General features: G+C 42.8%; 1 protein-coding gene across 1 annotated transcript in view; it reads left to right on the top strand.

The window, feature by feature from the left end:
* Window positions 1-14,975, top strand: part of LOC126183549 (sodium channel protein Nach) — a 259,499-nt gene that overhangs the window by 65,200 nt on the left and 179,324 nt on the right. The window contains exon 4 of the mRNA XM_049925663.1: window positions 9,874-10,003. Within this exon, the coding sequence (XP_049781620.1) occupies window positions 9,874-10,003 (130 nt within the window). The remainder of the gene's footprint in view (window positions 1-9,873; window positions 10,004-14,975) is intronic.

Raw genomic sequence — 14,975 nt, 5'->3', positions numbered from 1 at the left:
GCCGTGGCATCATGATGCTGCTGCTGGACACCGAATGAATCTGCCTCAAAGTTCACAGCTACTTATACTCCTGCTGACATTGTCCTGCCCACTCTGGCTGTAAGCACTGTAGAGCCCATCTTGCAATCCTTTTGTGTATCCGTAGTTATAATCTGCGTGTCACCAAACTCCACTTATCGGCTAGTGGCAGCTAATGCAATGCTTCATTGCAGCTTCCTTCGAAATTCCTACAAGTTTCATTTAAAAAGATAGACACTACGGTAAGAACTGACAGTAGGCTTGAACTCTACCTTCACTCACAACAGGCCTCGAATGAAAAGACAGCTGAGATATGGTAACAAATTTAATAGAATGTTTTGAACTCTTTTTCCCTTATCACGCACTGATCAAAACTCAAACGTACCATCATTACATTTCAAACTCACTTTACTGCAACCCAGGTCCATCTGAACTTGGTGTGTATCAGCCCCTGAATTTGGACCAGTAGCCGACATTGGCACAGTCGCATAATTCACAGATAACCTACAACACTGACAATGAAACTCAATATCAATTTGTCTCTTCAACGGTACATATTCTTCAATACTTGCTACTCTCACCTTACGCTACTGTAAAGGAAGAGTAGGCCATGAACCAGCAGCTTCACTCTTCTGAAATACTGTGTCACTCAACATGGTCCACCTGGCTGTCTGTATCCAGAATAAAACACAAAATAATTCCATTAATACTTATTTGATATACTGGACCCACCGAAGAATTTACATTTTCCTGCTCTCAATAAGCAGGAATTCCCTCATATCTTCAAAATATTTCATTTGTTCATGGCTGTTGTACATCATATTTGTAGCACCTGAATCAGCTGCTGACAGCAGTTGTCAGTTATGTGGGTGCAGGATCTCCATATATATACTGTTTAGCAGCTCACATTATCGCACATCCACAAAGTGCAGGCCTGAATCTCTATCCTGCAAGCGACCATGTCTGTCATTTACTCTACGACCTCGATTATGATCAAAATGTCTATCACTCCAACCATCCGTGCCTCTTCAAAAATTGTTGCTTTACTTGTCGTTGGGTACTTCTTGATGTTTCCACCCACCATTTCCATACTTATCATGATCCGAATCATATCACCGATATCATAATTTCGATTTCCCTGTTGCCTCGGATCAGGATAGGAGAACTGATCTTCACTCTCACAGGACCGTTTCCTTCGCCACTGTCATATATGAACTCTTGTATTAAACTTTGGAAACCCTCAAATCATCTTTACATTGACCAGAAAGGTTAATTTGATACAAGTGTGAAGGAAATTTCGTAAGACAGTTGTGAATCAACTCAAGAGGATTGTAAGGAATGTACAAAAATTAATTTTTTAATAACACATGTTCAAAGAGTAGAGCAGGATTGGTGAAACTAGAACAACGAAAATTTTGCTACACGACTGTAGCATGTTGACGGTCTTATGCTCCCTCAGACTAAAATGCAGACAAGAACAAATGGCGAAACTCCTCAAGAGAGTCACAGTTCCTACCTAAACTGGACACACAAATGAATGTTTTACCTTCTAAATAGCCACACACAAACTTTATTTTATGACTGGCATGCCAAGTTGGAGGCAGCAAAAGCTCAAACTGCTCTAACCAAGCCAGGATGAATACTATTTGATATACCTGTTTTGTAAATAAAATCGCCTTTTCCTGTTGCCACTTAATTTATTTATTTACAAAACAAGTATTTATATGCTTGCTGAGGAGGATGGCCACGCAAACAAACTTACTATTTGATGTATTTTTGAAAAGTTAAAAATTTCAAACAGAAATGACCATAGTGAAAACCACGCATGCCTTCACGATTTAAAATCTCACAACTGAAGTTACAACAGCTGCAATGAGTTCAACGTCTTTCACAGTGAAACAGAGGACATGGTGAATCTTCATGACCAGAATCAGCGTCATCATCAGGCTTACTATTGCTGCTATGACAGTGACCACCAGTAAAACTTTCACCTAACTTTTCTCCAGTTTTAGAAACTCTCTCGTTTACTTCCTTACCTAATTCTTTTGTCCTCCTATTATTCCCCAGCTGCTGTTCTTTGAACCATTTCTGGATAACCAGCAAATACAGGTACAGTAACACATGAACACTGTTCAGCATAACAGCTAATTGTGCATCAGCAATTGCTAAGTCATCGATCTTCTTAATAGTCCTTTGAACATCAGCTCTATTCTTTGACATATCATTCCGTTAATTGACCTTCAGCTCTTCAAAATTATTTTCTAAATCCTGTAGCGATTTAGTCTGATTTTCAATTTGTTCTTGTATCTGAGTAACAACTTCCTAACTAAGCACCACATCCGACCCTTATGATAAATCTGTCTTACACTTTTCAGATTATTCCATTAAAACCTGGAAATCGCCCTGTATTTACTTATGTTCTTCATTCACAACCTGCTGAAATTTAATCTGACCTTCCTCTCCAGTAGGAATTTTATTTGCAGCACAAGAAATCCTTTCATGAAAATCAGAATGCAATTCTTTCCTATCTACCTGCAACGTCATCGCCAATGGCTTCCAATTTGTACTCTAAGCTATGCATCTGTCCTTGTAAAGTAATAACATTAGTTTGTTGTTTCATCGCATTAACTTCTGTTCTCTCAGTTAACTCTCTAGCAGTAGCCTCTATTCTTTCCCTTAACTTCTTACTCAATTCTTTTTACTATCACTTAACGTCTCATTAAGTTCCATCACACTAGTCTCCAATTTTCTCTCACAGCTGCCACCATTATATTGAGGAAACCTTGATCAAAAGCACTTTACGGAACTGAAGCATCAATACTCTGCTCTTATAATTTGCACATGACAATCAGCATGAGTTACAGAAGCATCAGTTAATACAGCACGATAAGGAGTAGACTCAGGTGGCAGAGCGATATCACCATCAACTGAACTTTCACTCACTCATATTAATCCATCAAACGTCTTGAGTTACAACAGTAACACCACTGGATTCAACACTCCCTACTTGACTAACTGATGTACTAATTGAATCACTACAGCACACATCTTCAACAGCTTGAGTGGTAGCAGAAGCCAAAACTATAGCAGATCCAAACTACTCCATCACCTTAGATCTATTGTTTCTGCCTTGCCTCGAACCAGTCTAACCTTTCTGCTCATTTTTCACTTTGTCATACAATAAGTAACAAAACCACAAGTGGACGATTTACCATCTCCAAACAGCACCCCATAATACATGTTCACAAAACATTATCAGTTAGCTTCTAGAAAAAAAAATACAATATATCTCCAATGACTCGATCTAAAGCACTGCCCTCGCAAGACGAAGAATAACACTGCCCAAAATAGGAAAAGACAAGTCTATTCCTGATCCATCTCCAGTTACGCTAATGACCACATCAAGCGATCCACAAGGAGTGCATTTATGCTTGTCACGTAGTCCTACCGATTAGAACGTTTTGTTTGCTTCAATGATATTGCTAACAACTTTTTACCATGTGGATTTAACGTCAGATGTATGTAATTTGATGGCATGTTCGTCCACACAGTTTTCCAGTCAGTGGCTTGTATTCTACGAGGGCAGTTCAATAAGTAATGCAACACATTTTTTTTCTGAAACAGGGGTTGTTTTATTCAGCATTGAAATACACCAGGTTATTCCCCAATCTTTTAGCTACACAACACTGTTTTTCAACGTAATCTCCATTCAATGCTATGGCCTTACGCCACCTTGAAATGAGGGCCTGTATGCCTGCACGGTACCATTCCACTGGTCGATGTCGGAGCCAACGTCGTACTGCATCAATAACTTCTTCATCATCCGCGTAGTGCCTCCCACGGATTGCGTCCTTCATTGGGCCAAACATATGGAAATCCGATGGTGCGAGATCGGGGCTGTAGGGTGCAAGAGGAAGAACAGTCCACTGAAGTTTTGTGAGCTCATCTCGGGTGCAAAGACTTGTGTGAGGTCTTGCGTTGTCATGAAGAAGGAGAAGTTCGTTCAGATTTTTGTGCCTACGAACACGCTGAAGTCGCTTCTTCAGTTTCTGAAGAGTAGCACAATACACTTCAGGGTTGATCGTTTGACCATGGGGAAGGACATCGAACAGAATAACCCCTTCAGCGTCCCAGAAGACTGTAACCATGACTTTACCGGCTGAGGGTATGGCTTTAAACTTTTTCTTGGTAGGGGAGTGGGTGTGGCGCCACTCCATTGATTGCCGTTTTGTTTCAGGTACGAAGTGATGAACCCATGTTTCATCGCCTGTAACAATCTTTGACAAGAAATTGTCACCCTCAGCCACATGACGAGCAAGCAATTCCGCACAGATGGTTCTCCTTTGCTCTTTATGGTGTTCGGTTAGACAACGAGGGACCCAGCGGGAACAAACCTTTGAATAACCCAACTGGTGAACAATTGTGACAGCACTACCAACAGAGATGTCAAGTTGAGCACCGAGTTGTTTGATGGTGATCCGTCGATCATCTCGAACGAGTGTGTTCGCACGCTCCGCCATTGCAGGAGTCACAGCTGTGCACGGCCGGCCCGCACGCGGGAGATCAGACAGTCTTGCTTGACCTTGCGGCGATGATGACACACGCTTTGCCCAATGACTCACCGTGCTTTTTTCCACTGCCAGATCACCGTAGACATTCTGCAAGCGCCTATGAATATCTGAGATGCCCTGGTTTTCCGCCAAAAGAAACTCGATCACTGCCCGTTGTTTGCAACGCACATCCGTTACAGACGCCATTTTAACAGCTCCGTACAGCGCTGCCACCTGTCGGAAGTCAATGAAACTATACGAGATGAAGCAGGAATGTTTGAAAATATTCCACAAGAAATTTCCGGTTTTTTCAACCAAAATTGGCCGAGAAAAAAAATGTGTTGCATTACTTATTGAACTACCCTCGTATATTGTTGAGATTTTTCACCTTTTTCTATTCGCATTGGGAACGTCTTGTTGTTAGGTGGTTACTATTTAGGAGACTAGCGTCTACATAACTGTCTTTGAGGTAGAATTCCCACATACGTTTTAACTTTTAATTAATTTTCGTTATGTCGATCGGAGGATGCATACTAGCTTGGCGTACCTTTGGAAAAGCTATGTCGTGATACTGCTTGGACCTTCGTTTGGCAGTGTTATTATTTTCTTGGGGAACAACACCGTTGTTTTTCTATCGCTGTGAACAAGTTCCAGCCCACCAGATTCCCTCGAGTAGACCAGAGTGTCATACGACAGCTTGAGTGTGTTTACCTTCCAAATGTATCTGCTAGTTATCCGGTTGCTATGTATTTTAAGAATTGGAAAGAAAAGCGCGACGTAGTATGCTCTGAAGAATACTTAAGTCTATATCATTCAAATGTTTTCAATTGTGTTCAACAGCGCGCCAATTATTTTCCATAATTGCTTCCTGTATTTTGTTTGTTATTTGTCATCTTTAGAGAGCACCTGTCTAAGATGACTCCGAGCTTTTTATGACTGTCACAGCTCGTATCCACGGTTTATCTTGGTTGTCGAATCCTCTGATGTTTAGGATTTTGCATTTTCGGTCACTGATTCTGAACTGTGGCCTCGACGCGACGCTATATTGCAACGTTCCGTTCGAAGGAAACTGTCTCCTCTTCATTCTTTATCAGGACAGCAATATTTCGTTAAAAAGTTGTAGCAACGGTTCGATGGACAGCACGAAAAGAAGCATAGAGAGCGGATTCTCGTGTGACAGAAGCCGCTGGGCTGTTAAAAAATTTTGTTAACTGTCATGTACCTGAATTACAACTGAATCCTCTGCAAAGCTTAATCGTGACTAAGGCGTTCCACTTTAGTGCTCGGTACGCGCTGCCAGTTTTATTTCTCATTATCAAGAAACTAGAGCTGTGATAAGTTACAGTGCTTACCTTACGTTTCTACATCCATACATATTATACACTACTGGCCAATAAAATTGCTACACCACGAAGATGACGTGCTGCAGACGCGAAATTTAACCGAAAGGAAGAAGATGCTGTGATATGCAAATGATTAGCTTTTCAGAGCATTCACACAAGGTTGGCGCCGGTGGCGACACCTACAACGTGCTGACATGAGGAAAGTTTCCCACCGATTTCTCATACACAAACAGCAGTTGACCGGCGTTGCCTTATGAAACGTTGTTGTGATGCCTCGTGTAAGGAGGAGAAATGCGTACCATCACGTTTCCGACTTTAATAAAGGTCGGATTGTAGCCCATCGCGATTGCAGTTTATCGTATCGCGACATTGCTGTTCGCACTGGTCGAGATCCAATGACTGTTAACAGAATATGGAATCGGTGGGATCAGGAGGATAATATGGAACGCCGTGCTGGATCCCAACGGCCTCGTATCACTAGCAGTCGAGATGACTTATCCGCATGGCTGTAACGGATCGCGCAGCCATGTCTCGATCCCTGAGCCAACAGAAGGGGACGTTTGCAAGACAGCAGCCATCTGCACGAACAGTTCGACGACGTTTGCAGCAGCATGGACTATCAGCTCGGAGACCATGGCTGCAGTTACCCTTGACGCTGCATCACAGACAGGAGCGCCTGCAGTGGTGTACTGAACGATGAACCTGGGTGTACGAATGGCAAAACGTCATTTTTTCGGATGAATACAGGTTCTGTTTACAGCATCATGATGGTCGCATCCATGTTTGGCGACATCACGGTGAACGCACATCGGAAGCGTGTATTCGTCATCGCCATACTGGCGTATCATCCGGCGTGATGGTATGGGGTGCCATTGGTTAAACGTCTCAGTCACCTCTTGTTTGCATTGATGGGACTTTGAACGGTGGACGTTACATTTCAGATGTGTTACGACCCGTGGCTCTACCCTTCATTCGATCCCTGCAAAACCATACATTTCAGCAGGATAATGCACGACCGCAAGTTGCAGGTCCTGTACGGGCCTTTCTGGATACAGAAAATGTTCGACTGCTGCCCTGGTCAACACATTCTCCAGATCTCTCGCCAATTGATAACGTCTGGTCAATGGTGGCCAAACAACTGGCTCGTCACAATACGCCAGTTACTACTCTTGATGAACTGTGGTATCGTGTTGAAGCTGCATGGGCAGCTGTTCCTGTACACGCCATATAAGCTCTGTTTGTTCAATGGCGTGGCGTATCAAGGCCGTTATTACGGCCAGAGGTGATTGTTCTGGGTACTGATTTCTAAGGATCTATGCAGCCAAATTGCGTGAAAATGTAATCACATGTCAGTTATAGTACAATATATTTGTCCAATGAATACCCGTTTATCATCTGCATTTCTTCTTGGTATAGCAAGTTTAATGGCCAGCAGTGCAAAAATGGATGTATGTGTGCAGATTACGTTTCCTAATGTCGTCACGCGCATTTTCTCTGGTGTTTCAGCAGATATCTACAATTTCGTTTTTGCGTTGTGTAACTGGAGTTAGGCCAAACAAATAGTGCTCATCACGTCTTTCATGCGACGCCCGGCGTCGCCGGAAAGCTGCTGTTTGTTTCCCGTTACAAACAAAAGGTTTTTAAACCGGAATTTTACATGTCCATTCGATAGAACGGTACAAGATTAGTCTGCTTCGATATTAGTTTTAATGATATGTATTAGCAGGAACATTAAAACTCGAAGAGCAACCAGTACTCCAGTAGCGGAAGCAGCGCCCTCGCCTGAGCTGACTGCCACCACCAAGCGTCAAGCGCTACTGAGTCGCTGCTGGGTTTCTGTTTATTCCCCGTGTCTTATGGACCTTTTTATACATATCGATAAAACGATATCGAAGTAGACTAATCTTGTACCACTCTATCGAATGGGCACGTAAAATTCCGGTTTAAAGTTAATTTTGTTTTTAATTGGAAGCAAGCAGACGCTTTATATTAACAAAGGGCGTGGCATGAAGCACTTGATGAGTGCAATTTGTTTGGGCTGACTCCAGCTACACAATGCAAGAAAGAAATTCCAAATTTTTGCTTAAACACCATAAAAAATGTGCCTCACGACTCTTAGGAGAGACACCATGCCCTCGTAAAGCACTGGAACGATTTCAATCAACCTTGGTACGGATATCACTTACAGTCTGCGAAGTGTCGTAGTGGGGGTAACAGCCACTTACTTGTCGCAGGGGTGAGGGTCTGGTTGATAAAGCAACGTAATCCCTGACGCGCGAATATCCTTATTTCAGCCCTTCAATATTTCAGAATTAGAGCACATAGTGAAGTGCAACGAACTTTACGAAAATTTTCTCGCTGACAACAAACAAAAAATGGTGAAAGGAAAGAAGTTTATTAGTTACTGCATTTTCGCTGTTCATGCAGTCGAACTGCCGCGTGAAGCATGACATTGTAATTTATTACTTATTTACTACTACAGAAATCTTTCATTATACGACACGTTGCTACAGAATAAGGCTGAAGATTAGATGGGTAGATCACATAACTAATGAGGAGGTATTGAATAGAATTGGGGAAAAGAGGAGTTTGTGGCATAACTTGACAAGAAGAAGGGACCGGTTGGTACGACATGTTCTGAGGCATCAAGGGATCACAAATTTAGCATTGGAGGGCAGCGTGAAGGGTAAAAATCGTAGAGGGAGACCAAGAGATGAATACACTAAGGAGATTCAGATGGATGTAGGTTGCAGTAAGTACGGGGAGATGAATAAGCTTGCACAGGATAGAGTAGCATGGAGAGCTGCATCAAACCAGTCTCAGGACTGAAGACCACAACAACAACAACAACAACAACAACGACACATAATTTGGGAGATAAGACATAAAATACTGAGATGTTTGAAAAGCTGCCGCATCATGCATGATGTTTAAATTGACCACTTCTTCGTAACACATTTCACAGACAGTACCCACATATGCCGCTGAATGTACCTACAAAAATATATCATTGTACAACACATAGTTCAAGAGCTAAGACGTAAATATTGAGCTGCATGACGGTGAAACTGCAAGGCGAAATTGTTTAGAGATGCAAGTGAAATTTGTAAACGGGCAAAGCGACTGGTAAAAAGCTGATCCTAAGCCCATGGAACGATTTCAACACAATTTGGTAAATAAATCTGCAATGAAATACTGTGGGAGTAAGAACCACCAACCTCCTGTTGGGATGAAAGTGATAACGTGGAGAGGGAAGAAAGGGGGAGATGATGAACAAACAGGGTGGGGGAAGGAGGAGACGGCTGCAGATAAAGGGGAGGATGAGACGGACAGAGCTAGGAAAGAGCGACAGGCGGAGGAAGGAAGAGGCAAAGAGAGCGCGGGGGAGGAAATGTGAGAGAGGGAGGAGGAATGGACAGAGAAAGGTAAGAGGAGGGGATGGACAGAGGGGGTATTGGAGCAAATGGACAGAGGAAGAGGAGTAGATGGACAGGGAGAGTGGGCAGAGGAGATGGACAAAGGTAGGAGGAGGAGGAGCAGGAGATGGATAGAGATAGGAGGAGTAGGAGGAGGAGGAGATGGACAAATAGAGGGGAGGAGGTGATAGAATTCGAGAGGGGATGAGGAGATGGACAGATGGAGAAGGAACAGATGGACAGAGGGGGAGAAGCATATGGACAGAGAGAGAAGGGAAGAACAGACTGACATAGAGAAGAGTAGGAGGAGTTGGACAGAGGAAAGAGCAGGAGAAGATGAAAAGAGAGTGGGGGCGGAGGATGTGGACAGAGAGAGGGAGGAGAGGGAGGTGGATTAATGGAAGATTGGAATATTACATATTCGAACAATGCTGAGCACTCAGCTAGTCATCGATAATTCACAATAGTCAACAGAGCTTGCACTTCGTGGACTTAAACCTAACGTGCGCGTTAGAAGATGTTTTCAATAATTCTTCCTATGTGCAGGAAGGGGTCAGCGCGGATACGAAAGGTACTACGTGTGAACGCAACGGGGCCTTACATGGGTCTCACGGTGCTGGTCGACACCATGACGCACGATTACGTATACCCACTCATCGCCTCCCGTGGGCTCAAGGTACGTGTGCAGTCTTACTAGTTACTCTTAAATGGCGTCAGGTTATCATTAACATTTACAAGGACCATATTTCACGGCAAGGTGTGTTTGAAATAGTGTTGCTGTCAACGTAGATCCAACATGGCTGCAATGCACGACAGTATAGTGGTATGGCCTGGCAATATTCTGATGGAGCAGGCTATCCCAGCTACTTGCCAATGTATGGCCGAGGTGTGCCGGTGTTGCCCTCCAAGAGTGGAGAATATTTCATGTATCTCTGTCCTCGACTGTATATGCTTCTCTCTCTCTCTCTCTCTCTCTCTCTCTCTCTCTCTCTCTCTCTCTCTCTCTCTCTGCCTCACTTCCTCTCTCTGACGCCGACAGCGCTTCATTGCCAAGTCACGAAATCTGAGTGGTGAAACAATATCTTTTCGCCTCATTTCGGAAGATGGTGCTCGTATATAGAGGCTGTCCATTTGTTTGTTGTTTGCAAGAATGTGCAAGTGGGGAAACGAGAGAGAACCAGAATTACGTAAATATGATTCGTACATCTACTGCCTGAGCTATGGAACACAGAAAGTAATGCATATAAAGACCACATTTTGGAGAATCACCTTCTCGATGCTAAGTCATAGCGGAAGATTTGCAGCAGCGAGCCCTAATTGTATTCTATATGGGTTCGTAAGACTTCTAAAGTTTTTATAAGCTTATCAGGTATGTTTCTTCGTTCATGGGTAGCAACGTATCAGCTGTCTTTTTTATTATGGTCTTTGTTTACGTTACTTTTCACGTCACATGACTCTCGTCGTAAATGTACTGCGAATCTCGTCGTAAATGTACTGCATTTATGATTTTCATAATTCTCTTACTGAAATGGTAAACCACCACAAAGAATTAGCAAAACTATTTCAATTTTATTTCAAACTACCCTACTGAATTTCTTAGGGCCTTCCATGAAAACATCTGGTAACAAACGGCATGTCGATGAGAAATTCTCTTTGAAGACTAACATCAAATTCTCATATAAATCACCAGTAGCCCAAAACGGAAACATTATTGGTAATCTGGTTGTAAACTGGTATACAATCTTTGTTAATAATATTGGTTTTTATGATTTTATGATTCATTCAAAATCGTGTTTAAACATTCTGGTAGAAGTATATATGCAGCACCAATTCACGAGTTACAGTTAAGCAAGCAGGTCACTAACTTAGAAAAAGAACTAGTCTACAAAGCTGATTTCTCGATTTCTTGTTAATTTCTAGGGCTTCTTAGAAAAAGAACTAGTATACAAAGCTGATTTCTCGATTTCTTGTTAATTTCTAGGGCTTTTGAAATGCAAAAGCAAGCGTGCCGTATTCACCTCCATTAGTTTGCTTTCGTCCATTCCGATGCCATACTGCACCCCTTGTAAACACCTCTGGCCTAGACATTCATTGCCGCAAACTTTGCCGGGCAACAATGACAGGCTGTGTTACCAAATACGTGGCTGTAATTCGTATGGTCGGGGAATGTTGTGAGCAATATTCAGTTATGAGAGTCTACGTAAACGTACCGCATCATCACGGTGTTTTTCTGCCACTCTGTAGTGCATTGGTTAACAGACTTTTCCGGCATCCGCCATTGTTAAAATATCAGCGCCCTAAATGAAAACACTGGTCTAGCAGTTAAATTAGTTGATTGGTTTAAAAATATAATAATCCATGAAACATGTGCTTTCGTTCACAAACAGTTTACCGAACACATTTATTGTCAGTGAAATTAATTTGTTGGGCGAACTTTTTAAGTAGACAGCTTAGCAATTCTCGGAATCAGACTCGCTACAGCTGCCCACAATTTTCTCACGTCATTTACTCTTCATTACGACCACAATCGAAACCACAGATTAGCACAATTAGGAAGTTGAAAATGAAATGAAGTTCCATAGAAAAAAATGGTTCAAATGGCTCTGAGCACTATGGGACTTAACATCTGAGGTCATCAGTCCCCTAGAACTTAGAACTACTTACCTAACTAACCTAAGGACATCAGACACATTCATGCCCGAGGCAGGATTCGAACCTGCGACCGTAGCGGTTGCGCGGTTCCAGAGTGAAGCGTCTAGAACCGCTCGGCCACACTGGCCGGCGAGTTCCATAGAGTTGTCGCACTGAACAGCCAATAATTTATATTTTACTGATATCCAAAAAGTCATGGATTTGTTTGCTGCCAGATTTTGTCATTATGTACTGTGGCAAGACAATTCTATAACATATTTGGTTCCGAAGATTTAAATTCAAATGAGTCTTAAATACATGCAGATCTGTCGATACTACCTTCTTCGAAGTGTTTTTCGAATTGTTTGAAAAGCTGAGACAGGTGATTTGCTAAACAGATCTTTTATTTTAAGACAAACAGCACCTTTAGATATTAAAAACTGTTGTATCATTGGAAAATAATCATCGATACCATAATCATTAATTTTTTCCGTAGTTTTTTCAGCATTTCCATTAATAACATACGAGGGCCGTTTAATAGACAATGAAATACATTTTTCTTTGAAAGCAGGATGGTTTTATTCAGGATTCCAATACACCATATGGTTTCCCACTCTTCTGGCTACAAAACCTTTTTTTTTCCCAACATAATCTCCGTTCAGTGCTACGGGCTTATGCCACTTTAGTGGGGGACCTATAAGCCCGCATAGTAGCACTCCACTGATCGACGTCGGAACCTACATCATACTGCATCAATATCTCCCCATCATCCACATATTACATCTCACGGACTGCACCCTTCATTGGACCAAACGGATGGAAATCGGAAGGTGCGAGGTCCGGGATGCAGGGTGGAAGAGGAAGAACAGTAAAGTTTTGTGAGCTCCTCTCGGATGCACAGACTTGTGAGAGGCCTCGTGTTGTCATGGAGAAGAAGTTCGTTTGCATTTTTATCGCAACGAACACGCTGAACCCAGCGGGGATAGAACTTTGAGTACAGAAAGTGGTGGACGAGTGTGTTTCTACTGACAGTGGCGGACAGTTGAGCAGCGAAGTGTTTGATTGTGATTCGTCGATCACCTCGAATGAGAGTGTCCGCACGTTCCAGCATTGCAGGAATCACAGCTGCGTGCGGCCGGCCGGCACGCGAGAGACCGGACAGATATGCGCGAGCTTGATGCAATGAAGAAAGACGCCTCGCCCGACGACTAACCGTACTTTTGTTCTCTGCCAGATCTCCGAAACATCCTGCAAGTGTCTGCGAATATCGGCGATGCTCTAGTTTTTCTCCAAAAGAAACTCAGTTGCAGCTCTCTTCTTGGAAAGCACCTCCGTTACAGACGCCATTTTGAAGGTTGCTAGTAGTACCGCCACCTTTCGGAACTTCAAGAGACTGTACCGGCTGAAGCGGCAATAATCCACAATGTCGCATAACAAATTCCGCATTTTTTCAACCGAATCTGGGCGGGGACAAAGCGTATTACATTACTTATTGAATGGACCTCGTGTTTGTAACTACATCGATAAGAATTGATTGACCCGTACCTTACAACAGATGGTAAACATAAGACAATGGATTTTTGTTCGACCACTCTGCATCCGTTATTGTTGCAGAATGTATCTAATATTGCAATATTATCAGTGCAGTCTTGCAGCAGTGCTGTGGCGCGCCTTGGTGCACAGTTTGGAAAACATTTCTATCGTGTCTGGTAGCGTGAGAACTCTTGGATATTCTGTACTTCACCACCTAACGAATTCAGAGAATATATTATTAATTTTCGTTGTGCATTTGTTGGATGACATCACTTTGATTTTTGGAAAGGTAAATGCACCAGAGGGGCAGTTCTGACGTTGTCCTTGATGATAGAGACAAGAGCGGCGAAAAATGAAGGCACATTCATTGGATCCTGAGCAGTTTGTCGGCTCGTCAACCTGCTTCCGATAGAAATCTTCGCTCTACTGTATCTTTGCACGTTGTAATCTTGAAACGAGTGCTGTCGCGTCGCGCTAGAGTGTGTGCCACGCCCCACTTGCCACATTTAAGAGTGCTGCGTGCTCGGTCTCGCCCTCAGTGTGTGTTTCTCGCTTCGTGGCTTTAAGTCTAACGAGCTGTAAAACTGTTAGCAACCGTCATTCAAGTTCTTCGATGGAGATCAATGTTTTTCTTTGTGCTGTTTTGTGAAGCTTGATATTATTGTCTGACTACCGTGAACTTCAGACACACGTGTTCGATGCTTTCACCTTCCGGAGCATTTGGTGAGACATACTCGATGTCTACATCTGCGTCTACACGGCGCCTCAAAAATAAAGAACTGATTTCAGTTGTCTGTTACAGGCAAACTGTGCAAAAAAGTAACACATTATGCATGTCACAGGATAGAGGAAGGTTTAAAGTTTTCTGTTCATACAGAAACTATAACATACACTCAACATGAGCACTCGAGAAACACTGAAACGGTTGTACATTTCATTCCATGCAGGAATCAACAGATCCCTGCTTACTAAATCGATAGCTTCATCAACTCGATTTCTCAGATCTTGAGGAGTAGTTGCCATGGGTGGGACTTTATCTTTCATGTACCCCAGATATAGCAGTGTGTGAGGTCTGGATATATGGGAGTCCCAAAAGAATGAACAGTCCAACGTTGTGGGATGGCATTGTTAACATAACGCCGCATCTTAGGGTGAAAATGAGGCGGAGCACCATCATGCACAAAAATAAAATCATCGGAAACAGACAATTTCGCAGTATGTCCAGCTATTAAATACTGTCGCAGGTTTCCTCGCAAAAAAAGAAACTTTCGTAAACTTTGTTGACGGAAATGGCACAAAACATTCATTGTCAGTGAGTCTCTTTCATGACGCCAGGATTGTGTGACCTCTAAATTCTTATATTATGTCGGCTTACATTACCCAGAAGATTCCCTGGTCCCAGGACAGAGCCGTGAGGACACCCCTTCGTAATCTTTTTGCTAACTCACCCGCTAGGGGACGATAGCCAGACCTCCATTTCCATA

Source organism: Schistocerca cancellata, chromosome 1 (assembly GCF_023864275.1).
Source record: "Schistocerca cancellata isolate TAMUIC-IGC-003103 chromosome 1, iqSchCanc2.1, whole genome shotgun sequence".
Taxonomy (NCBI): domain Eukaryota; kingdom Metazoa; phylum Arthropoda; class Insecta; order Orthoptera; family Acrididae; genus Schistocerca; species Schistocerca cancellata.
This window is presented reverse-complemented; position numbering and strand designations above follow the sequence as displayed.